We start from the raw sequence: 25,323 nt of genomic DNA on the forward strand, positions 1-25,323 counted from the left end.
CAACATGACGTCGAAGCTTCAGCCGTGCGACCAGGGTATCCTACGCAACCTCAAAGCCTACTAGGCGCAGCTTCTCCCGTATGCTCCTTCAGGATCTCGACAATGGTGTCGTTGAGCCGGCAAAGATAAACATCTTTCATGCTATCTAGGTGTCAGTCTCAACTTGGTCTAACGATGTCCGCATTGAGACCATCCATAACTGTTACCGGCATTGCAACATCCGGTCAGAACCAGCTGATGCTGCACCAGTCCTAGAGGAGCAGTGCCTTGACAATGAAGTCATGGTGGAGATGGAACATCAGATTAGACGCTTCAGGTATCCTATCGTGATGAACATCCGCAACCTGCTAGACTATCCTACCGAGCGGATCACATCATACATTCCAGACGTGGATGAAATCATTGAGGACCACCTCCCGACTCAGCCTGAGGACGAGCAGGAATCGCTGTCGTAGATGCTCAGAAAGCACTCGAGTTGCTTGAGACAATCTGGCTGCAACAGGATGGCGGCGCGCTGGGTTTTCTCAAGTCCGTACAGCAGATGAAGGACAGCGTTGGAGCAATCCGCACAAACCAAATCGCTCAGCCTGACATACTGTAACGGGGCACTACGACTTGAACTGCTTCAGTACAAGTCCATTTCGCACTGCCTCAGTTGCAAGTGGTGCCCTACATTATTTCACGTACACTAGTACGTGCAGAGGAAGACTTCTCTTTAAGGCAACTAACTTAAAGAGGGTTAAATGAAAACTGTATTAATATAAGTAAGTATCTCTTCTATCTATCTTGTAAATGCAAACCTAATTATAATCTAATACTAAACATGCAATTGAATACTTATCTGATCTTATCTGTATCTCTCTTTTGTTTATCTCTACAGCTGATTAGTCTGCGAAATAGATAAAATGGTCTATACCTATTTATGGATAAGAATTTTGAACATAACTACATAGAGTAATATCCTCCAAATATTCTCTACGTTTTAGATAATATATTAATTAACAGCCTTTAAGTGTTAATTTCATGTAACGATACACCCCGTTACACATACGAGATTTCTTCAGACGTGTTTAGTGCTTTCAATTATTTTACAGTATCTGATTTTTTTCATCAAGAAAAATTATATGAATAATAAATTTAAAAAAAGGGACCTCAAATTGCATTTAATAATTAAATTACAAAGGTTTATTAATCATTAAATGTGCTCGATTAACGACGAAGTTAAATGAATAATTTAAGAATCTTATTAATTAACTCGGGATTTTCTTAAGACAGGCTCTTCTGTTCATTTCATTTTTCTACTTCAAATGAAAGGTAAATTTTGTCTGGCTCAATCAAATGTGAAACATTCTCAACATCTAGAGCTTCAAGCAAAAATTCTACAGCATATCAGATTTTGCTCGTCACATAAATTCTAGCTGGGTATGTGAGCCAGCTTCGTGAAAGACGCATCATTTTTTCCCTGTCAAAACAACTATTTCTCTGCTTACAATTATTGGGTAAACTATTCCTACGAGGAAACAGCCTCGACTGTAACCAGTATGTAACATAGTCGCATGTTGAAAGAGAATTAACGCAAGACAAAGTTGTCAACACGCAAACACACAGAAGACAATCGCGATAATGCACATATATTGGATTGTTCATGCTTGAACTTTATATGGCGCAATAGTCCCGAGTCCGTAGGCTTACAATTCGTGCGATTGTAAGCTCGTTGGCTGCAGTGCGTCCTATATGTCGCAGCTGAGCCATAACATAGCAGGCTATCCTGACAAATACAAACACAGTTTCCTGTAAGCATTTTTTATTAAATATAAACAGTCCCGATCGTTAGCGCGAATGACTATTTTTTTGGTCAAAGCTAAACTTTATCGCCTATATTACCAGGCTTTGGCTTCATAAAAGAGAAATCTACGGGGACGCGAGCTGGAGTAAGGGACCTCGAATAATCCAAGTGAAATATAATGATAATATCTATAGGTTATGTAGTTTTACGCTAGAGTTGCCATATCGTGCGTCTGTCGTAAAGCCGTCAGCTGGAATAAGAACGAATCTTAGCAAATGTTTCTATCAATATAGAATGCACTGCACACCCCTCCCGACTAAACCGACTGAATGGGCCGCCAATCGAGCTCAGAGAGCGACCAAGTTTCACGCCAAATACGCACAAATCACGCGATCGGATATTCCGCCGCTTGCCGTATGTATCAATTGGTCGAGACTGGCGCCGACAGCTGTTCTCGATGATTGCTTTTTCCAAGAACGTCGGTGCAGAACCAAGACATGTGTGTGCATGACACGGGCAACTCGCGAGTTTTTTACATCTGACTCTTATGCGGCTAAAGGCACAGTGCCGCACAAGCTCAAAATAACGACTCCTACAGTTTGCCTTGTCACGTGATCAACCTCGTTTTGAATTGATAGTGGCAAGTAAGTGGACTGCTATTGATTCCGGCAAGAGGGTTACGCAAGACTTTGGTGCAGGGAACAATAGAGCTGTTTTTATCGAACCTTCAGCGCAGATTCCAGGAAAGTTGCGCTGGCGTGACGCTTCGGGCTCCGGAGGCTGGACAATGCAGGTCCACCGACGGTGGCTCAGATTCGTGCTGGTGGTACTGCTCATGAATTCACAGGCCAATGCACAGATTTTTGCAGTGCAAAGTCGCGATGGGGATCCAGAAACGGTCTTGAATTTTAAAGAGGATCTCAATAATGGACGTGTTCCAACGTTGGCGACGCAACGACCAGAACGGCCATGGTTGCTTGACCAGAATGCATCGTCGGACTCGTCGGAACCAGCAGAGCCCTCGACACCGACGCCCGAGGTTTTAAAACCAACCGACGCACCAAGTACACGGGCGCCTTTGACAAGTGCTTCCCCGGGAGTGAATAATAAGGACGTAGATGCTACCGACAAACCTTTACCTGTTAACAAACCCGTCGATCCTGCAAAGCGCGACGCCAATCGAGACAAAGCGACTGGTGTGGTAAAGCCAAAGGACGAGACCACGGAGGTTACGTTTACAAGGTCCCCACTTCTTCAACAGACAGCGCCTGTGTCCGACGCCATCCCCACGGCTGACAGCAATGCTAATTTTGACAAGCCAACCTCCAGTCCTCCAACTGAAGTTGAAATCAAGCCAGAGGAGTCGAAACCCGTGCCAAATGCACCACCGAAATCAATTTCTTTAAAAGTGAGGAAACAAATCATCGATCCCGAGTCTGGATCGGACGACGATGCCAGTGTAGGCTCTAAAAGTGATTTAAACGAGACCCAACAGACTTTGAAACCTCCTACGAAGAAGGATGCCAGTACGATTCAAGAGACTCTCGAATCAAATACAGTCGATTTAAAGACAAGTAAAACAAGTGACAAGACTACGAAACAAGACAATTTATCCGACAATGGTACGGATTCAAAGCAAGAAGCAGATACGTCGCGATCATCTTCGTCGTCTGGATCGCCGTCGGCCGCGGCGTCCGTATTAGCTGATGCAGCATCGAATGCCACGAGTACTGCATCAAATACGTTAATGCTTGGTTTAATGATGGCAGGCGCGATTGCGCTTGTGTTACTGGTCGCCCTCTTTGTATACAAGAAAACCAATCAACTGGTCCAAGACGACGACCCTGGTCTTGAAAGAGGACGTCACGATCACACTCAAGGCGTGGCTCAAGCGTCAACAGTGGCGGCAAATTATCATCAGAATCACAACATGTCGCCAACAGGGTTTAGTGACGACAATTACCCGCCAAATCCTGGCAATAGCCAATTCGATCAGGAGCCTTACGATCACGATGGAGGTCGACTTACGTACAATGATCCAAACCTCGACATGTTGACACCACGAAGCCAAATCGCTTTAGCGCATTCTCAAATGTCCTTGCCACCAATGGCGCAAACAAATTCTTCACACGGTACGAGTCAGTATTCGCAATACTCGTCCCAGTCGTCGTCGTTTTATGGTCAAAGTATGTATAGCTCTGGTCACTCGGGGAATCACTTTCAATCAAAGTATGACAGTCGACATCGAGAGGATCTTGCTTCCGAGGACGAGAGCGATTTTGGGGGCGATTCGATTCAAGATCTGTCGAATGGATGGCATGGAATGGGTCAAAAAGGGTCGAAAAAGACGACAAAGCGACCGGATTTGTCTTTGGACGAGTCGTTTTTTGAACCCAAAGACTCGCGATCGACGTCAGCAAGTGATTATCACGGCCAAACGCGCTTTCAAGCGTCCGGCCAGACAGAATACCGCATGTCCACGGCAGATGAGAGCAGATATATGGGCGACGAGAGTTTTGCGGCCACGAATAGTAATTACGACCAGAGCCACTACAATGGCGACCCGAGTTTTCAAAGCAGCGGCTTTAGCGAGTTTGAGGCATCTGGTGCACCCCGCCGACGAGGGGATAGTAGCAATCATGACGCGTCTTCGTTTTATCGGACCAAAGATTCTCGATTTACGGACGCTTCATACTATTGAGCGACTTACGAGTCCTGACCAATTTTAATGTCCCTCAAAAGTTTGTCCATGGTTGTGTGTAAACCTACGGATGTCTGTCAAAATGGAATTCAAATTAATTTATACTTTTGGCGATTGTATTCCTGTAAATTTGTATTTAAATTGCGAATTTTTCATTGTTCGTGAAAAACAAATTAATATATAGATTGAAAGGTTTTCTTTAAAAAAAATAAAAACAACCGACTGATGTGATGTACACCAAGTGCGTCCGATCTCGTTCCGCAGTGGCAGAGACATCCTCGCCCCTTGGCAGACCTTGCAACTCTTCTTTGGCTCGTTGTTACGCCTCGTGGGGCGCGTTTAGTACGCAAGTGCCAATTCTTTGCAACGTATTGCAAGATTCAGTATCAAACCGCCGAATCTCTCGTGTTGCCACGAGTAGATTTAATACCGAGAACATCACGCTAGAAGACGCGCCATGGCGGACGCGCAGGATGTCCAGACGCTCAAGATGCAAGGCACGTGACATCGTGTGGCCATTTAAAGCACACTCTCTTCCTTTGTGACAATATCGTGTGGTTTGTAGTGGTACGGAAACACGAGAATGACCCGGATCGTCGACGTTCGACTCATTTGCGATTAGAACCGCCACGTACGTGGCCATGTTGCAGTCCTTTTTCGTGCCATGATGCGACTTTAGACACTAATACGCGTTGTAACACGTAGAATCCGATGTCCGATTAGCGAGTTCTTTCCAACGGGCCCGCACATCAGGCGTTCATCGCCTTCTTCGCTCCAATACTAGCAGTATCGGGAGCTATGTACCACCGACAAAGGAGAACGATAGTACTCCTACCGGCAATAATGCGTCTAGCAGCAACGCGATTGTTGAAAACGACAAGCTTTATGACTCGAAAGAAATGCCTTCCGTGCCTGAATCGGTCAAAATAGACGATCATCTCGCTACTGACCAAGTCGAAGACGATCCAGTGCCTTTGTATCTCGAACACACATGGACCCACGTGGTGCTTAAAATGACGGCGTTTACCGAAGAAGATACCGTCACAAGCTTTACGTTTGATGAGAAAGGAGGCGGTATTGGCCAAACTTGTGAGAATATTGCAAGTATACCTGCCGATACACTCCTTGCAGAGACCGACCACGCACGTGTGCTGTATAGTCACGGGCGTTTCTATTTAGTCAATGGCGACCAAGCAAATGGGGACACGTTTGTGCGGTTAAGTCCCGTGGAAACCCAAGCAAATGACGAAAATATGGGCGATCGTATGCAATGGCCTCTCGAGCCTCACGTGGCATTTCGAGTTGGAAAATCGGATTTTCTTGTTACATCGTTTCACGAAGAATTGCCAAGTCTTACGGTCTCGGCATTAAGTGGCAAATTAGCTGGCACGGAGTTTGTGATTACACAAGAAGGTGCAGGAATTGGTCGATCTGCGGAGAATCAAATCCATACAAGTGATGGGGAACTCTCTCGAAAACATGCTGCAATTTGGTTTGATGAATTGACGAATCAATTTTATTTGATTGATTTAAACTCGACGAATGGGACATTTATGAAACTCGTGGGAAGTTATCAAGAACCCTATCGACTGGAAATTGGCGACGATTTACTCGTGGCACAAACGTGTTTAACTGTCAATCGGTTTGACTTTGGAGCGCATGCCGACATGGGCGCTCGTAAACATATGGAAGACGCGCATACGATTATTCAAGACTTGTGTATTGAACCATTAAGTCGTTTGGGATTGCATCCCCAGTCATTCTTTGCTGTCTATGACGGCCATGGCGGTGACGAAGCATCTTCGTTTTTGAGTGACGTGCTCCACCATAGCCTCATTACCGCGTTTTTCATGCACACGAGTGAATTGAAACCTTTACTAACAATGACAATTGAGGAATTGCAATCAATCATCATGAAGCGCTTGACCAATGCGTTTGAACGTACGGATGAAGAATTTTTAAGGACCTCGGATCGTCCGCAAGCTGGAAGCACGGCCACGACAGTCTTTGTGGCGGGCAAGTATCTCTTTGTGGCCAACGTTGGAGACTCGCGCACTGTCTTGAGTCGCAATGGCACAGCTGAACGACTTTCAAATGATCATAAACCCAGTCGAACGGACGAAGCGCAGCGGATTCGAGAGACTGGCGGCTTTGTGATTCACGGACGTATTATGGGCGAATTGGCCGTCTCGCGTGCCTTTGGCGACGCCCCTTTCAAGTCGTTTGATCTCGTCGAGCCTTTGGTCGATGACATTGACACGAAAGCACGGAACGAGTACAATTCGCAGGAATTACCGGTGAATCCCAACGATATTTTAAAAGGTCCATTAGTGATTCCGACGCCAGAGTTTACCGTCACGGAATTAACAGACGAGTGCGAGTTTGTGATGCTCGCAAGTGACGGATTGTATGATGTGTTGAAAGATCAAGAAGCTGTGGATTTTGTTCGTCGAAAACTTGTCGAATTGAAAGATGTGCAACGGGCTGTTGAGGTGTGTGAGTGAGTGGATTGTGCTAGATGATGCTTGTGGTGGATTAATGGCGCGATTCTCTCTCGTTTTTCTTTGTGTAGGCGCTTATTGAGTATGCCATTTTTCATCAGCGGTCGACCGATAATGTGACATGTGTCGTTGTGATGTTTAAAGAGGCGAAAGAAATAGTGTGGCAAAGTTCCTCGTAAACATGAGTCTGAGCGCTAAAAAAGAGGACAAAACATCAATATATAGGATAGGACGGGACAATTACTACTATTGAACGAAAAATTGCCGTATGGGTTTAAAAAGAGTAAAACCACATTTTAGGAAGAGAATTTCTAAACTCACTTCATGCAGTTTTTAGTCAATTTAATTTCTGAATTACAGCGTATCACATTGCATTACATAGATCAACGCCAAACTCTCCGTGCACGATCACCAACTGCGGCGTTATCTGACGGCTTTCCATTGACTTTTTTGCGCGGTTTAGAAAAGTTGGAACCGTCCTAGAACGAAGTGCAAGTAAAGATTTTTTTAAATACAAGAATGCTGGTATCCCATCATGACCCAGACCGTCCCGAAAATTCAAGTAAGCGAAGCCATAAGTGCTTGAACTATCCTTTCCAAGTCACTTTAAAGCAAAGAGCTTGGAAGTTGGAGATAGATAATGGTGCTCAAAACCATGACCTTGTGCATCTTAGTGCATATTCTTCCGTACGCAGGCTTGGGAATACGGCAAGTCAGCAGGTGGTTCGCTTCACAATGCTGTTGTCCCTTCTAGAACAATTTAATAATTGTCTCTCGTTCATCATGGCCAACTAATGAACGTCTTTGAGCGTTACAGGCGTGTGGATGTCGTACGAGTGAGTGCGATGGCCTCACTTGTGGTTCGGTCGTTAGCATGACTGCACAAGACCTCAGTGTGAATACCCAGCACATTGTGGAGTTAGATCCCGACGGCTGTGCACGAGCAAATGCAACATCGAAGGTCCGCTATTGTGACGTGGACATAGTTATTGACGGAAGTGCACAAGCACAGGCAGCGTCGAAGTTCAACCACTCGAATAAGTTAAGAGGTACGAAACAAGGATGCTTTCTTGAAAAGCAACATCCAAGAGAATTTGGAACGCCCGTCTATAAGAGAGAGTGCGAAAGTCCTTGCTCGACTGGAGAGTCGATCGTGAAGGATATCGCTGTGGTAGCGCAACCACAGCTAGAGGATGTTGGGGAGGATATTCACCAAATAATTTCTGAGAGAAGAAGTCCCCGGAAACCTGTGGTCTAAGGTTCCCAGGTACCTTTGGAAATAAGTTCCAAAGAAGAAACTGAGACAATCAATGTCTTAGTAAACAATGGATCAAGTGTAGGCGCTTATACACTTGATCTATTAGCGCCTCCGAAGTTAACTTCGGAGATAACTCGATTGCCAACGCTATAATCGAAACGGTTTTTGCTGATCTGCGTAGTAGTAAAGTCAAGCAGATCTGCCTACTTGTCACAGATGACGACAACGTGGCCAATATTCGGTCGGCAATCGTATTTCTTGAGAACGAACGGATTCTCAATAGCTCATCGATAAACGAAAGTGTCCTGAATGAGAAGATTCGGATTATACGTTTTACGTCCCGATCCTGGGAGTCTTTGAAAACAACCCATATGCATAAAGATTTAGTTGAATTTTAGGATGTCTTCCCTGAATCAGTACCGTGCGAGTTGCCTAACGACAAAGGCACTCGACACGAAATCGACCTTATCCCAGGTTCGAAATACTGTGGTATGAATCAATTGCCGTTGCGTCGTGAACAAGTAATAGCGATCGACAAATTCTTTGCCGAATGCTTAGCAGCGGGCCATGTGAGGGAATCAACTTTCCCACATAGCTCTACAACCTTCTGTGTGCGCAATGCAACAGGAGGTTGGCGGATAGTGCATGCATTCAATAAACTGAATACTGCAACTGTACCGGCTCAAACGCCGATACCACGAAAATATGTAATCATTGATGGCATGTCAAAGAGTACTATCTTTTCGTCAATGAATCTGCTGGATGGATTCTATCAGATCCTTGTGCGTGAACAAGATATTCCGCTCACAGCAGTAATCACCCCCAAGTAGTATGCTATGGGAGTGGCTAGTCATGCCACAGGGGTTTAGTAATGCCCCTGCGACATTTGACAAACGTGTAACCAATCTATTGAGATCGGGGCGGGATTTTGTACCGAGCTATTATGATGACGACTTCGTTCATAGCAGACCCATGAACGGAACGCCGGATGTTGAAGTTCATCGTATCCACGTCCGAAAGGTTCTTACCCTTATGCGTAAGCACAAGTTGCATGCAGAAATGTATATTCGCTGCAAGCGAAATACCTCTTCTTGGGTGCATCGTGGGTAAACACGGTGAATGCCGCGATTCAGAAAAAGATCAAGGCGATCACCGACTGGCTTGTACCAGTCGATGTAAGGGACTAAAACAGTTCCTCGTTTAGCGGCATTTTTGCACAAGTACTCACGTACTTGTGCTAAAATGACAGTATATCTTTCTTCTTTGTTGAAGAAAAAACGTAAAGTTGTCATGGAACCCTGATTGTCAGCTTTCCTTCGATGATATTAAGAAAAGCTGGATGCAATCGCCAATCCTGGCGATTGCAGACCGAGATCGACCTTTTCATGTCGTCCCTGACGCCAGCGATTTTGCATTCGGCTGTGCGTTAACGCAATATGTCACAGACGGCGCAGAGCGCGTCGTCTATTTTCAATCGCGTCAATTTCAACCAGCGAACGCAACTATTTAGTGTATGATAAGGAACTCCTTGCCATGAAATACGCACTGGCTAAGTTAGGGTCTACCTCTTGGAAGATAGACCGTTCATTGAATATACGGACCATGCGTCTTTACGCACGGCCATAAGCAGTCCACACCTCTCGCATAGAATGGCGAGATGGTTGTCTTCCTTTGCGGAGTATAACTTCTCCGTGGAGTATAAATCAAGACGACTAAGCGTTGTCGCTGATGCCCTTTCGCGCCGGCCCTATTTTGAGCTGGCTGCGCAACAGTGACCATAAGATCACTGTTGCAATAATAAGTGTTCCGATGTCAACATTAAATGACGACGTTAGAAGAGCTTAACATGAAGATAAGGCTCTTACAGGGTTGATGGATTACCTAAGAGATCCATCCCAACAATCCTTAGAAGGGTTGTCGAAGTTGTATCGATCCTCAACAGATAGATATACAACGCGCAACGGTTAATTGTATTGTTCAGCCATTGCTGGCGACACACCTCGTGTCATCATCCCTACCCATAATGATCTGCGATTACGCATCATGTATGAGTACCACGATGCACCAAAAAGTGGTCATCGTGGACGGGAGAAGACATTTCTCACGATAAGTTCCGACTTCTACTGGCCACGCCAGTATGTGTTCGTCCACAAGCACATACGTGCTTGAGAAGTTTGTCAACAAGAAACCCCAGTGCTTCATCCCGTGCCCAGTGCTTCATCCCGTGCTCCGTTACATCCTCTGCCTTTTCCGGCAGAGTGCTGGCAGTCCGTATCTATGAACTTCGTCCTCGGATTCTTTGAAGTCACCCATAAGAATAATGGTATTCTTGTTTTTGCTGAGCGTTTAAGCAAGATGGTACATCTTGCTGCCGTCCCGGAGTCGATCACAGCCAAAAGCTGTGCTCGTGGCTTTATTAAAACGATCTTTTACTTGATGGGTTACATTTTGAACTGGTCTCAGATCGAGACCCTCGATCCACGGCGGGATGAGCTCAAGCTTAAAATCTCCGTGCAAAATTTTCATTGCGAATTGTAGCATGAGAATTTCCAGATTCAGCATGAGAATCTGCAGTCGTGAACAAGTCACTACCATCCTCAATACCACTTTCTAATTAACACCCTGCGGCTGAGTTAGTGAGCATTACTGGTTTAAGCTATGCTCTATTATTGATTTTAGTACTACCGCAGCCGCAAACCTGTATAACTAGCCATTGAAGGAGATGGTAACAAAAATACGTTAAGAATGCAAAGGTAAAGGTGAAGTCGTAACAAGGTTTCCGTAGATGAACCTGCGGAAGGATCATTACCACACCTAAAAAACTTCCACGTGAACTGTGGCAAAACTTAGTTGGGAACAAATTAGGCGGCGACTGCAGACTTTATTGTTAGCGGTTGCTGCTAAATGCGTCCCATCATGGCGATCGTTTCGACCTCGGTTGGAATTAGTAGCTAACAGTGTTCAAATCACTTGGATCACATTTAAAAATGTCAACTTCTGATCATCCTGAAACAGATGGTCAGACGGACCGTGCAAACCGTATTCTCTAAGAGATACGTCTCGGACACGTCCACTCTTTTGACAGCTGGAGCGAGTTCTTGCCGATGTAGAATTTGCCATCAACAATTCAGCGCATGCTTCTACAAAGCATACACCATTTTTCGTGAATGGCTTACGACACCCTCGTATCCCTATGCTGTTTGAGAGTAACTCTTATTTAAGGGGGGAGGGACTCGCTCGAGCAAAGAAGCTTTAGCTCTTGCTCATGACTCATTAGCCCTAAGGTTCAATGCGAAGGATACGAATGTTGAGTTTACTAACATTGAAGTGGACAAACTCAGTAATAACAGTTATGCTTTTACTGACTTAGACAACGATGCTGGAAGACTCAGCATCGAAAACAATACTATTAATGATAATGCTCTCAATCGTGAAGAGATGAATATCTCCGCAGTGCGAGCCGGTTGCACTGAAACAAAAATAAAATCGAGTCAGCAGGTGGTTTCCTGCTGGCTAGCGAAGCAGTGGTCCATTTGTACGGGATTCCATCGCTAGTGCGGTGGACCGACAGATACGGAACTCTGACAAAAATGGAAAAGCAAACACACTTAAATTTAAAATTAATGACCTAGTCATACTGTCTACGGTAAACCCACCAAAGCACGTAGTGACGAGTGTAGGCAGTAATAAATTACTGCCCAGGTATATCGGCCCGTTTCGTGTATTACATCGCTAAGGCAATGCATACACGATCGAGCTGCCTCGTAGAATGCGTACGCATCCTACTTTTTTTGCTGGTCGTCTCCGCTCACGCCATCAGTACGAGGCTTCTTCCGATCCGGATTACACCGGAACGGTCAAGGGCATCAGCTAAAGCCTTATGGCTCCCAGCTAAAGACTTATTGTCTCAGAACAGGGTCTATTTCTTTTGAGCAAGACGATCCACTCTTTCCTACAAGAAAGAAAATCTTCTGACGAACAGTCAACAGCTTCTTTTCGTTCGCCAGTTTGTTCAGTCTCAATCTGCGCACAACTTTTTACCTGGTCACGAGAAACATTGTCGACCGTCACCGCTAATGCGCGGCGACGAAATTGCTCGTGGTCAAGATTCCCTCTTAAGGAAAAAAGGGTGTGATTCGAATTACAATGCTGAATCGGGCTCGTCAAACGAGGCGAATCCGATTCCCCCCCCACATCCATTGATGGGTTCGGGTGGTGAGAAGCGCTTTCTTGTTAAAAGATTCTTGAGCCACCGTGAGGCAAAGAGGTTCGAGTGAGTTATCTCGTTCGTTGGCGAGGGTGTCCGCCCTCGCATGATAGTTGGGAACCTCGTTCCTAACTGATATTGGACGTTCCGGGTCTCGTCTTACATTACGACGAGACCCATCCTCCTTGGTAAAAGGTCCAACGGAGAACGAGTGCTTCCCGAGCAAAAAAGTATTGAAGGTTATCGATCCCTTGACGCATCTCGTAAGAGATGAGAGTCCTCCAATGGGGATCTTTGAGGAATATGCTTCCTTAGGGCATTTACCTGCACCCTTAAAACAGCATGGACATGAGTCTCCCCACGAGAGGCAAGAATCCGTGCCTCTCTAAACATAGGGTGCAACTTATAGGGTGCACCGAGTACGGTCCGTTCTGGAACCGTTCACGGAAAGCATTTAGCTTGTCAAGCCAGACCTCACAGCCTATGTTATGTACATTCTATACAAAGGCTGTCCAAGCTCGGAACAAAGGTTTGACATCCTTTGTTCGTTTGCAAGTGTACCACCGATGCCGGTAAAAGGCATTGATGAAGAATTCTGTTTCAACCTCACCAGGCTTGTGAAGCCATGATGAGTCGAATATCGGAATATGATAATCGCCAAGATGGGCGATTGCATCAAGCTTTGCTTGATACCTTCAAACGAACGCTGACAATCAGCGTTCCATAACCATTTCTCGTCTTTTTTCAAGAGACGAGAGAGATGAACTGTCATCTCTCCATAATTGCGAGAGTACTTGTGCAAGTACGCCGCTAAACCAAGAAACTTTCTAAGTCCCTTGACATCGACTGGAACTGGCCAGTCGGTGATTATCTTGATCTTTTCGGGATCAGGGCGCACGCCGTGTTTACCGACGATGTACCCAAGAAGTGGTATTCCGCTTGCAGAGAATATGCACTTCTTGGGATTTGCGTACAACTTATGCTTTCGCATAAGTGTAAGAACCTGACGAACGTAAGTTTTATGAACTTCCACGTCCATCTTCCCGTCCATGGGTCGGCTATGGACGAATACATCGTCGAAATAATTCGGCGCGAATTATTGCACCGGCCTCAACAGATTCGTTACGCATCTGTTGAATGTCGCAGGGGCGTTACTAAGCCCCTGAGGCATCACTAGCCATTCCCAGAGCATCCCACTGGGAGTGCTCACTGCTGTGTACGGGATATCCCGTTCACGCATAAGGATTTGATGGAACCCATCCATCAGATCCATAGACGAAAAGATCGTACTCTTAGACACACCATCTATGATTACGTCTTTTCTAGGTATTGGCGTTTGAGCCGGTACCGTTGCAGCATTCAGTTTGTTGAATGCGTGCACTATCCGCCACCCTCCTATGGCCTTTCGGACACAGAAGGTCGGGGAGCTTTGTGGGGAGGTTGACTCTCTTACATGGCCCGCTTTTCATCGATCGGTAAGGAATTTATCGATCGCAAGTACTTGTTCACGAGGCATTAGCCACTGCTCATGACACAGTACTTCGAGCCCAGTTTGAGCTTGATCTCATGTCGAGTACCTTTTTCCTTAGGCAACTCGCATGGAACTGTTTCAGATAATACATCTCTGAATATAATCAAATCCTTGTATAAAGGATTGGTTTTGAGCGACTCCTAGGATTGAGTAGTATATCTCTCAATCCGCGTCTTCGCATCGAGTACACTTTCGTCCATCGATGAGCTGCTGATAACGCGTTCGTTCTCTGCAAGTCGGTTACGTAATCGTCCTCTGTGACGAGTACGCAGATCAGCTTGATTTCACCACCATGCAGATCTCTCAAAAATCGCTTAGGCTCTAGGGTTGGTGATTGAGTTATCGCGGAAGTTAATTTCGGAGGCGCATACAGATCATGAGTATACCGAAGAATTAATTCGTCGGGATCTTGAATTAATTCTTTCGTCGGGATCTTGAATTAATTCTTCTAGTTACTTCAACTATTTGAGGAGATTTATCCTTAAGTACGTGAAGACCTTTCCCCTCAACGTCTTCCTAGTGTGATTGCGCTATCACAGTCGGACCCTCTTCGGTCGACTCTCTGCTCGACCTAGGATCATCGTGTTGTCCCTTTGGGGCAACCGGTATACTCCTTGAATGTCGCACGCTAGACGCACTTTCATATCTCAATCCACTCGAAGAAGTCGAGTGGTAGACCTTCGGCGCTGCCTGTGCATTAGCACAGCCACCGGCAGCTGACTCTACATGGTGATTAGTAATCACACTGTGATCTTGTGCAGTTGTACTAACGACCGTGCCACATGTGAGGCTATCGCACTCACTCGTAGTACATTCACACGCTTGTGGACGCTCCAAGACATTCATCTGATGGCTATCGGATGAATAAGTGGCAGGCATCTTTATGGATCGATGCTGCCAGCTGATCCTTGGCTCGTATTTTCTGAGCCAAGGTAGACCTATGAAAACATCAAATTTGTCATCTTAATCCAGTTCGATGAAATCATCATCGAATTGTAAATCTTTTAACGTGTAGTAAAATTTTACTACGTATTTCATTACTTTTATCGATTCGCCTGTCGCTAGACGCACCGTCATCCTCGTTGGAGGGAATTCGCGCTCAACATATTTGAGCCTACGACCCTCTAGTGACTGGCGACGAATAAAGTTATTCGACGCTCCACAGTCCACTAGGGCTCTAAGTGACAAATCATCTGTCACTTTCAACTTCAAGGTGATGAGGGATACCTCATCACCAGGTGCAGAGACACATAATGATTGTGTGTCTGGAGCAACTTTTGTCAAGAGATTTGCAAATTCTCTTGAGGTTGCTGGATCAGTAGGGCGTTGCGCCTCTAGTGACCCCGACCGTTTTTTGGCGGTCCGCCTCGCTGTTGCGATTTCGCAACAACGTCGGACCCGCGACCGTTCCCTTTTTTGCATACGGTCCAAAATTACGGTAAGTACCTCTCGGTACTGGGCGTGTGGCACTACACTCATGAGCGTAGTGTCATTGTTTTTGGCAGCGATGGCATTTCTGCGATCGCTTATTGCTCGAAAAGCGAGGTCTCCCGCTTTCGACATACGAAAGGTCCATTGGGTTCTGGACCTTCTAACTCGTGTCGTGTTGGAGGACGATACGATGACGAACTTGCTTGAGCCTGGCTCAAGCTCAAGTCATCCTTTCCGCAACGGATATTGCTTCTTCAAGCGTATCCAGATCTAAGCGGAACAGGTGGGTCTTTACGGGACCATCCAAATGACCTTGCATGAACACCGTAATTAACGTGTGTTCATAGACTAAGTTATTTGTAATACAACTCGCTAAGAGTCGTATGTGCTGGGCATATGCGTGGACATCACGCTTTCCTTGTTTGAGTTTCAGAAGCTCTGAACGAGCTCTGAACTCAGCCCTAGGCAGTTCAAACGTCTATTTGAGCCGAGCTTAACAAGCCTCTAGCGACTCAAAGACGTATGAGTCGCACAATTTGAGGCCCAATACCCAAGGTTTGGCACGACCTGCCAAATTTTATTGAGCGAATGCGACTTGCATTTGCTGGTCGACGATGTGACGTGCCCTTATGGCATCGTCCAACTCGACAAACCATATCAAGAGGGAGTCTTCTTCGACTCCCCTATACTTAGATGTCAATCAATAAGGTTTTGGGACGACGCATGTGCGTCATCCCAGGTACAGAAGTCTGTACCTGTTGTAACCTCAACAGTTCTGCCTGTTGAGAGCATTGCTGATTTAGCAAGGCTACCTTCTCCTTCATCTCGTCAAGTTCATATTGTATGAACTTGGCGATGGCTGAATGAAGAGCATCTCTGTCCAAACCAGACAGCATGGCCAAGATGGTATCGTTTCCTACGGTCGAACTCAATTGTTCGACCGAATTCCTTCCTTTGTCACTTAGAAAGGAGTAGCTTTTACGCGAAACGTGATGCGTATTCCCACTATCATCTAACATGTCCATGTTAGATGAAAGAAATGTGTTCCTTGGACGGACTACAAAGTGCTATCAGATGTAAAGGGGCACTACGACTTGTACTGCTTCAGTACAAGTCCACTTCGCACTGCTTCAGTTGCAAGTGGTGCCTCACGTCACTTCACGTACACTAGTACGTGCAGAGGAAGATTTCTTACAAATACAACTAGCTTAAAGAGGGTTAAATGAAAACTGTATTAATATAATTAAGTATCTGTTCTTTCTATCTGTTAATCCTAACTTAATTATGAACTAATACTAATCATGCAATTGAAATCTTATCTGGCTCTATCTCTTTGTTTACGTTTACAGCGGATTAAATAGACATAATGGCCTATACCTACTGATGGATAAGATTTCTGAGCATTACTATATAAAGGAATGCTCTCCAATTATTATCTTCCGTTTAGATAATATATTAATTCACAACCTTTACGTGTTAATTTCATGTAGCGATGCACCCCGTTACATGCCCTGTTACAAAGCGCGCGAGTGTTCATACTTTATGAAAGTGCGCGACCGATCTCAGTATTACTGTCAGTCATTCCGACTAGACTTTTGCACAGCGCTGAGCATAAAATCGTGGAATCGAAATTAAAGATTTCAACGTGGTGCCGCTTCACTTTAAAAAAATGAAGTAACCAAAGCATGGTTTTGGCAATTTAATGAAACAAGTGAATTTACAATTGATGCACCTTCATCTCAACCTTGTATCTACACCTTAACCAACAATAAACAAGAGTGTCCGGCATCCAATTTATCACTAAAGCAAGATTGACTTATGCATCAGTATCAATATGATTTGATAAATCCACAAGAATACTAATAAGAGCGTCGCGATGGGAAGAGTGGGGTCTGATCATTTAAAGTTAGGCAATTTAATGATTTACGTAATTTTCGAATGGAATTATAGTTGCCTGAATTGGTGCAAAATTTCATAAAATTCACTCCATGGTTCGTTAGAACCGGCTCGCAATATGCTGGAGTCATATGGATTTGTTTCAAATAAAACATTTTTGTTGTTGTGCACCCTTCCTCAGTCGAGGATGGTATTTCGGGCTGATGGCTGCTGAACTGAAGAGTACGAGTGTAACTAGACTACAAAAACAGTTAAGAGTCCCTTAAAATAATTTTACACTTAGCCCATGGTTCAGCATGATCCTGCGGACTTGAACCATTTTAAAAGTACGATTCCATACTAACGAATGGTGACCTTGTATGATTCTATGCGGCAACTGTAACGATACTTACATTAAACAGCTTATTGTAGGAAACCCGGATACGCTTCATTTTATTACAACACATCAAACGAGTTGTTTTGCTAAGGTTTGAGAAAAATTTAGTAGTAGCTTGCGATTCAAATGTTGCGAAATCGCCCGAGCCAAAAAGCCGGTATTTTGGAATCGGATGTCAAGTGCCCTTCCCCTACGTTACAGACATGCTAGCAGCCACAAACCCATGGAAAATAGACTCTGGAATAGGGCACCGTAACCCACCCTTGATTCACAACTTTTAAGACAATTATTTCCTGCTCCATGTGCTGGCCAAAACGAGCACACAAGAAATGTCTGAGCTTTACATATTTCAAGCACGTTGGCCACGACTTGTTTGCGTCTATGTTCGTCGCTATGAAAGTGTAAAAAGAATAGTTTCCAGCTGTGCCCACATCCGTGCATTAATGAGATCCTACAGGCAGTTGCTGGCTGCGCTCTAACGAGATCGGGTCATCGCATTTGGTCGTGTTGAAAAAACGAAACCGGTTCGATCGTTCACCAAACCCTGCGACGTCGCATTCCTTACCGTGGCGTTGTAGTACGATTAGCAATTGGTAGGGGAAGGGGAACGATTAGGTCTAGCCAACAGAGGCAGTCCACCCTTTGTGCCAAATGACTTTGTTCAATCAAGATCGGGGCTGATACCGGCCGCCTTTTCTGCAGGAGTGCGACCCGTCCTTTTCCCTTAGTATTTTGTGGTGATTACTTCGTCAAGCACCTTCTTAACTTTAATTCCCTTCGAAACCACATCCAATCAATAATGACTTTTACAAGAACATCCCTTCCCAAGCTTCCAATACTCGATAACTATCAATATAAATCACTTATAAAAAAAACTGCAAGCACCGACGGAAAGACGCGCGGGGTGAACTGGCCCCTCTTGCTCTCTCCCCCCCCTCCTCCTGGTGTTCTCCGTCCTGAAAAGTCGGGCCACGAGAAAACGCCCTTAACTTGCCAAAAGGAAAGAAAGCGCTTGGAAGACGCTGCCCAGCCGGAAAGCTCCGACTTTTTTGCTCGTCAGTCCACAGGAAGCCGTCTCGCGCGTCTTCGACCTTCTTTTTTTCTTTTCTCTCTCTTTTTACGTCTTCGCATGAGTGCCAATTCGGATCGACGATGGAGTCTCGCACGTGCCACCGAGTTCTTTAGTGGTGACGGCAAACCCGACATGTGTGTTGCTTTCCTTTCTACGTGTTTATTCCGTGCGTAAGTCTCACACTCTCTCTCTCTCACAGGCTCGATATTCGTGGCATGACGGCCATTACCAAAGGTGCGGCCGGCAAACGCGACAAGTTTCGCAAAAGCATTTCACGCTGCGGGGTATCCATCTACGGTCCAAAACACTCGGCTACGTCGGCAAGTGACGCGTCGACGCGCGAGAAGATTTACATTGAAGACCCGCGCGCGCCATGTCTGAATATTGACTACTCGAACGACGCGTACCGGTTATTACCGTCGTCGGAAAAGTTTTCCGCCCATACGGGGGTGTGCCAAATTTTGGGTACCAAATGCATTCGAGGAGGGAAACATCGTGTGAGGGTGGGCGACATCATTCGCTTTGGCAGTGTGGGACTCTTGGTTACGGAGATTGATACGGGGGGTACGGGGCCTTACGATGCGACCTTAAGTCCTGGTGAAGTCAATGCATTGATTCAACGCGTCGTGTGTCACGACGAAGCGCTTGCAGACGTTGACAGTGGTATGGATACCGATGATGACAATGGAGACGCGTCTGGGAATGACGAATCCAAGCCACGTGCATCGCTTCAACGACAAAGTACGAGTGCCATTTGTTATGTGTGTTACGACGAAACGGAAGACGAGAATCCATTGATTGCGCCATGCAAATGTTCGGGCGATACGAAATACATTCATTTAAATTGCTTGAAACGCTGGAATACCAATGGCGAGAAGAATGAAATTTGTACCGTGTTGGATGAAAGCAATGCTCGAACGTGTTCGATTTGTAAAGCTCCGTATCCAAGCAAAACACGATTACCAAATGGTCAAGTCTTGTCCCTCTTACCCGATCGTTTAACTCCCCCAAGTATTATGTTTCAAGTCGTTACGAAACATTCGTCGTCGACATTGAATTTATCCACGCGGTACCAATTGAGTTACAAGATGCTCTTGGAGAATGACATTCATCGTCCCTTAATGGTGGGACGGTCCTCTCAGTGTGATTTAGTCCTGAAATACCGCACGGTCTCAACGATTCACGCGGAGATTCATTTTTCAAAAGGCGAGTTTTTTCTCAAAGATGCCGGAAGTTCCAATGGTACCTTGCGGTACATTTATCGTCCGTTGACATTGCATAACAACCAATCGCTTCATGTGAAATTTGGACGCACGGTCTTGTCGATTAAACCGACCAAGAAGATTCGATTGCCTCATTTCTTTGGAACCAGTGGCCATCTTCATGCAAGTGGCCATCGAATGGAAGATAGTGGCGTGCAGGAGGAAGGCGAGCTCTCGAATCACTCGACGCCACGCAACAATCGATACCGGTTGCATCACACGGCCCAACAGCCCATGACGACGATCCCAATGCAACAAACACAGCGTTTGAATTTGCAGACACAGTCGCAAAATACCGATCTCTAGTGTGCGTCGCGTTCATGAATCGCTCTTGTCACGTTTGGAGGAGCCGATGGGAGTGTGTATATTGGTCAAATAATGCGATATAGGAGAGACGCTCACTTGAATGTTCAAGCAAGTTGATTGGATTTGAATATGATAGAAGAAACGTCGAGACCGAGCAAGGAAGAGCGACGACATGGGCGATTGCAGATGCGGTAGAAAAAGGTGAGGCACACTTTTGTGTCTCTTACATTTTGTATTGCAGTACTATTATAATAAGTGTTTGCGTACAGCACGAATTGAAACAATGTTATTGTAGGCGTGTCTGTATACACGGTGTAGTCGTTTGAAACAAAGAAACACACACACAATGCAATCCTCACTATGCTACTACAATAGATTGTATTGTTAACTTAATCATCCGTCATATTGGACTCGAGGACTCCAATAGCCATGGATTGGAGCATTGCCTGTTGAAATCGAGCTGCGACGGCTGGATAGGCTAATTGCATTCGAGCATAATGGGATTTGCTAAGAAAAAAAATGGAGCTCGGCGCTTGGACTTGAGCTGTGAATTGATGCCGTTTATGAAGAATTAATTCGGATGCTCCAACGAGACCGCCTTGACACACTCGTGTGATGCGTTTGCGTCCTCGAAATCCTGGACCCAATCCTTCATGGATTTTAGATGGCATAAAGACGTCGACTTTTCCATACCCAATAAAATACACGCCATTTACGAGATCACCAGCACGGTACAATGTATTGCCATCTTGTTTGTGCGAGTGACTCACATACATTTCGCCCAATTCTCGCGTAAGGACGGACTGTATTTCGTCACTACGTTTCGTAGCACGTGCAATATCGTGCGACTGATGCAATGTATTGGAACAAGGCAAAAGTTGGTCGAGTAATTGCCAGTGATGTCCTTCGTCAATACTATGGATTGCAGGCGTCGACTCACTTAGTGGAACGACGCCTTCTGACACCAATAACTCGTCTTCACACCATTCCAAGGCTTGATCTAACGTATCAAAGACCAACGACCCCGTCCCGGATCCATCTTCTTTTTCAATCACGTCATGAACTCGAAGCAACCGCTCGGCATCCGTTGGCACGCTTGCAAACATCAAGACAATACCATGTTGGGCAAGCAATTCTTTTGTTGCATTAAAACAACTCCGTACGGCCGTGGCGTCTACACCACTTACTTTTTCAAAATCCAAGATAAAATACCGGGTTCGTGCGGCATGGAGCGCCGACGTGTGGAGATTCGCCGCTCGGGGCGTCGACGAGTACCCGTGAATATGATGATCTTCCAATACTGAATCTAACGTCGTGAGATCCTCGTTAAACGTATCATGAAGGGATCGTGCTACGTACGGAGACGGTGCGTGGCGATGAAGCACCATTGGTGACGCTCCGGAGAGCGTTTGAGCGTCTTGTTTCTCCGTCGTAGTGACGAGGACATGTCGACGGACTTCATTCATGACTTTAACACTGGACCCAAAAAAAATGTACCCCTGTAACTCCAAGGTTACGATAGCCATCCGCATGTTTTGAAGTAACACGCGTTCACGGAGATTGCGTTCGACTCGCGAGCGCTTCATTACGCGGTGGACGCTTGCCGTGGCAATGTACGAGTAGATAAAGTTAAATCCCGCAATGACAATACCAAGGACAATGCCGAGTTCAAGGTTTAGAAATACCATGGTGAGGAACGTGATCCAAACAATTGCGTACTCGCGTGACAAGAGTTTGTTTCGAGCATGATAGAGCCACTCGGTCATTAAATCGAGACACACGAGCATTTGCAAGGCACCGAAAAAGACTTTAGGCACAAATGCGATAATGGAAAACGGACACAAGACGACGAGAAGTTCCAATAGAAAGACAAGAAGCCCGACAAGACGACTTTCGAGCTGTCCACGAAGTGTAAAGATTGTCTGCGAAAAGAGGTACGAACCGGTAAATCCACCGCTAAGACCGGAGAGAAGGTTACTTAACCCCACGGTCTGAAGTTCGTGGTTATGATCTAAAGGTCTTCCAAGTGCGGTTTCGACGGCGGCGACGTCCAAGGAGGACGAAAACGCCACGACAAAGTACATGGCTATCCACGTAGGGATCTGATCGGTGAGGTGGGAGTAATTAATGTTGGAAAACGCATAGAAGCGGTAGATTTGAGTGAGACTTCGTGGCGACGGCGGTGGCTCGGCGACCCAGCCCGCAGCTCGAGCATCTTCGAGAGACATTCCTGTGACAAGGAGCAACCCATAGAACGTCATGAGCATGGCTAGTAAGCAACATGGCAGGACCGCCATATGATTATATCGGCCATTGATATAAAAGATTGCGGACCCGGCAACGACCCCGGGAACTGCCAGAATTAATGCCGTCGGCTCGGTTAATTTAATCCAATCTTTTGGTTCTTTAATACTTTCCGTGGTCATCATGGACAACCCAGCTTCGAGTGCATAAAACCCAATAAATGCAAGGTACCCACCAACAACAGGCATTGGGAGATATTGTACAAAACTTGCAAGACGTAGTTTCCCTGTAATAATTAATGCCGCTCCTAAACCAGCGGTTGAAATGGCCATTGTAAAGAGCGTCGTCGCCAAGACTTCGTCCATCGAGAACGCGTCACCTCGGGTGGTATGGAGTGACTTAATAATAGAGGAACACATGGCCGAGAGAAAGATAAGTCCTGCGTCTTGAACTTGCCCCATGGCAAACGGGAGCGAACTGACGCACGTGAAGCAAAGTTGATGCACAGCAGCAGAGACAAGCACGAGTTTAACCAGGTCGTTCATATACGGCTGAAATTCGGGGTCTCGAAAGATAATTTGGGCAAAACTGATCATTAATGGAACGAGAATGACGGTATTTAGGACTCCGTAGAGACCAATTTTGACCTTGCGTTGCGTCGGCGTGAGGACAGGCGAATCTTTATATTGCAAGAGCAAGGCATTCTCTGCGACGCTCATGTGCACGTCATCCATGGCCGTGGCGGACGGACCCGTGTGGATCTGGTGATACGAGTGGCGCGGGGTCTTTATGGAGTTCCCAAGGAGCGGCGGGAGACCACGCATGGACAAGGTCGAACTGCCGTCATAGCTGCGACCAATGGCTGGTGACTCAGGGGCCAAGAGACTGCTCAAGTCGCGACGACGTGTGCGTGGCGTACGCGCCGTGGCGCCCATGCTGTCCATAGTGTCGCCACGTGAGGCCAACGAGGCAAATTAAAAAATGAGAGTTTTGTATTTATTGCTAAGGGTGTAAGATCTGCAGCTCCACTGTTTTGGTGTAGCCTGGGAGGGTTGGCGCTCGAGACTGAGACGATTGTGATTGCCTGAGAAATATGTGGTTCATAGAGCTGGAGAGTTTTTTATTTCTATGATACGACGCAGAGTGCTGGATCGTCCGCAGGAATGGGTGGACAATACATGTTACTGTAGATAAGGTGGGCTGCTTGACGCTTTCTTTCGAATTCGATGTTGATGCTTGTGCGATGTGAAAGTCGTGGCGGTATTTTATTTATATATTTTACGATAGATCTAGTATTAGCAAAATTACGAGTGGATCTATACAATTTTCAACGGCGCTTTTGATGTAGCCGACACAGTATTTGTAAGCCTTGCACAATATTACATGCATTGAGGGTCGCTTAAACAAATGGGTATTTGCATGTTGACGAAACATATATTGTCAAAACTATGGAAGCGCATTGGCTAATTGGTGGCACATCAAATTTTGGAATTTGCATAAATCATTTAAAACATTTAACTTCGAGTGTAACGGGTATATCGTTACATGAAATTAACACTTAAAGATTGTTAAATACGATATTTTCTAAAAGGTAGATAATATTTAGAGAATGTTACTTAAAATAGTAATATTCTAAAGGGTTATCTATTGGTAGAAATAGACCACTATATCTACTTTCTTCGCGGTCCAGTCAGCGCTGGACGCGCGCAAAGAGAAAGACAGATACGACTTTTAGTACATAATTTGTATTAGTCTATAATTAAGTTAGTATTTAGTAGATAGATAAGAAGAACTTAATTATATTAATACATTTTTCAATTAACCCTCTTTAAGTTAGTTGTCTTCTAGAGAAGACTTCACTGAGGCAGTGCGAAGTGGACTTGTACTGAAGCAGTGTAACGGGGCACTGCGACTTGTACTGTTTCAGTACAAGTCCACTTCACACTGCTTCAGATGTGAGTGGTGCCTCTCGTTAGGTGACGTACACTGTACGTATAGAGGAAGACTTCTCTTGAGGCAAGTTAGCTTAAGAGTGTAAAATGAAAACTGTATTAATATAGTTAAGTGTCTTGTTAATCTATCTTTGTAAATGTTGTCTTAACTATAAACTAATACTAAACATGTAAATGAATTCTTATCTATCTTATCTCGTAACTCTCTTTGATTACTTCTACAGCTGATTAGTCTGCGGAATAAATAGACATAATGGTCTATACCTATTTATGGATAAGAATTCAGGAAATTACTATTTAAAGTAATTTCCTCCAAATATTATCTACCTTTTGGATAATATTAATTAACAATCTTTTATTGTTAATTTCATGTAACGATACACCCCGTTACATCACCCCTCCCTTAAACGACAATCACTCTGAATGTCATTAGGTGGAGTGGTCGCTAAATGACCACTTAATTTTTAAAATGATTTTGATTGGTCAGATCCATCATTTTAAATTCCATCGCATGAAGGAACAATTCATGCGGGGTGAGGATAGTGTTGAACCTTCGGCTGCGGTTCGTGCAGCCGCGGGTGACGCATTGTTATCTCTTGCGGTAGACGTTCCGTCTACCGTAGTGTCTTCCACTCGCACAACACTTGGTGTTGCGAGTGCACGTGGTGATTCACCACGTGAGTACGACCCCTCTTTAGAGGTCGATTATGAGTGCGAGTCGGACGAAATGGCCGACTCGGGGAGGATGGAACAGTCGCCTGATACCCGTCAGGCGGCTGATTATGAGCCTTCGAATGAGA

The 25,323-nt window shown here is 45.4% G+C and overlaps 4 protein-coding genes across 4 annotated transcripts; 3 read left to right on the forward strand and 1 right to left on the reverse strand.

Moving 5' to 3' along the window:
• Positions 1-2,573: 2,573 nt before the first annotated feature.
• On the forward strand, positions 2,574-4,487 carry CCR75_001395 (uncharacterized protein; the record flags this gene model as incomplete). The annotated part of the gene is made up of 1 exon (XM_067959498.1): positions 2,574-4,487. The coding sequence occupies one exon, from the start codon at positions 2,574-2,576 to the stop codon at positions 4,485-4,487; it is 1,914 nt and encodes a 637-aa protein (XP_067815529.1).
• Positions 4,488-4,717: 230 nt separating this feature from the next.
• Positions 4,718-7,348, forward strand: CCR75_001394 (uncharacterized protein; the record flags this gene model as incomplete). The annotated part of the gene is made up of 4 exons (XM_067959497.1): positions 4,718-4,988; positions 5,053-5,118; positions 5,193-6,979; positions 7,060-7,348. 4 exons carry the CDS (start codon positions 4,718-4,720, stop codon positions 7,165-7,167), a joined length of 2,232 nt encoding a protein of 743 aa, XP_067815613.1. The 3' UTR covers positions 7,168-7,348.
• Positions 7,349-18,486: 11,138 nt separating this feature from the next.
• On the forward strand, positions 18,487-23,956 carry CCR75_001392 (uncharacterized protein; the record flags this gene model as incomplete). The annotated part of the gene is made up of 2 exons (XM_067959495.1): positions 18,487-18,893; positions 18,959-23,956. 2 exons carry the CDS (start codon positions 18,487-18,489, stop codon positions 20,325-20,327), a joined length of 1,776 nt encoding a protein of 591 aa, XP_067815615.1. The 3' UTR covers positions 20,328-23,956.
• CCR75_001393 (uncharacterized protein) lies at positions 20,717-23,515 on the reverse strand (the record flags this gene model as incomplete). Its single annotated transcript, XM_067959496.1, has 1 exon — positions 20,717-23,515. One exon carries the CDS (start codon positions 23,513-23,515, stop codon positions 20,717-20,719), a length of 2,799 nt encoding a protein of 932 aa, XP_067815616.1.
• Positions 23,957-25,323: the final 1,367 nt, after the last annotated feature.

This window comes from Bremia lactucae, assembly GCF_004359215.1.
Source record: "Bremia lactucae strain SF5 chromosome Unknown BlacSF5_NotPlaced_183_SHOA01000117.1_1171385bp, whole genome shotgun sequence".
NCBI lineage: Eukaryota > Oomycota > Peronosporomycetes > Peronosporales > Peronosporaceae > Bremia > Bremia lactucae.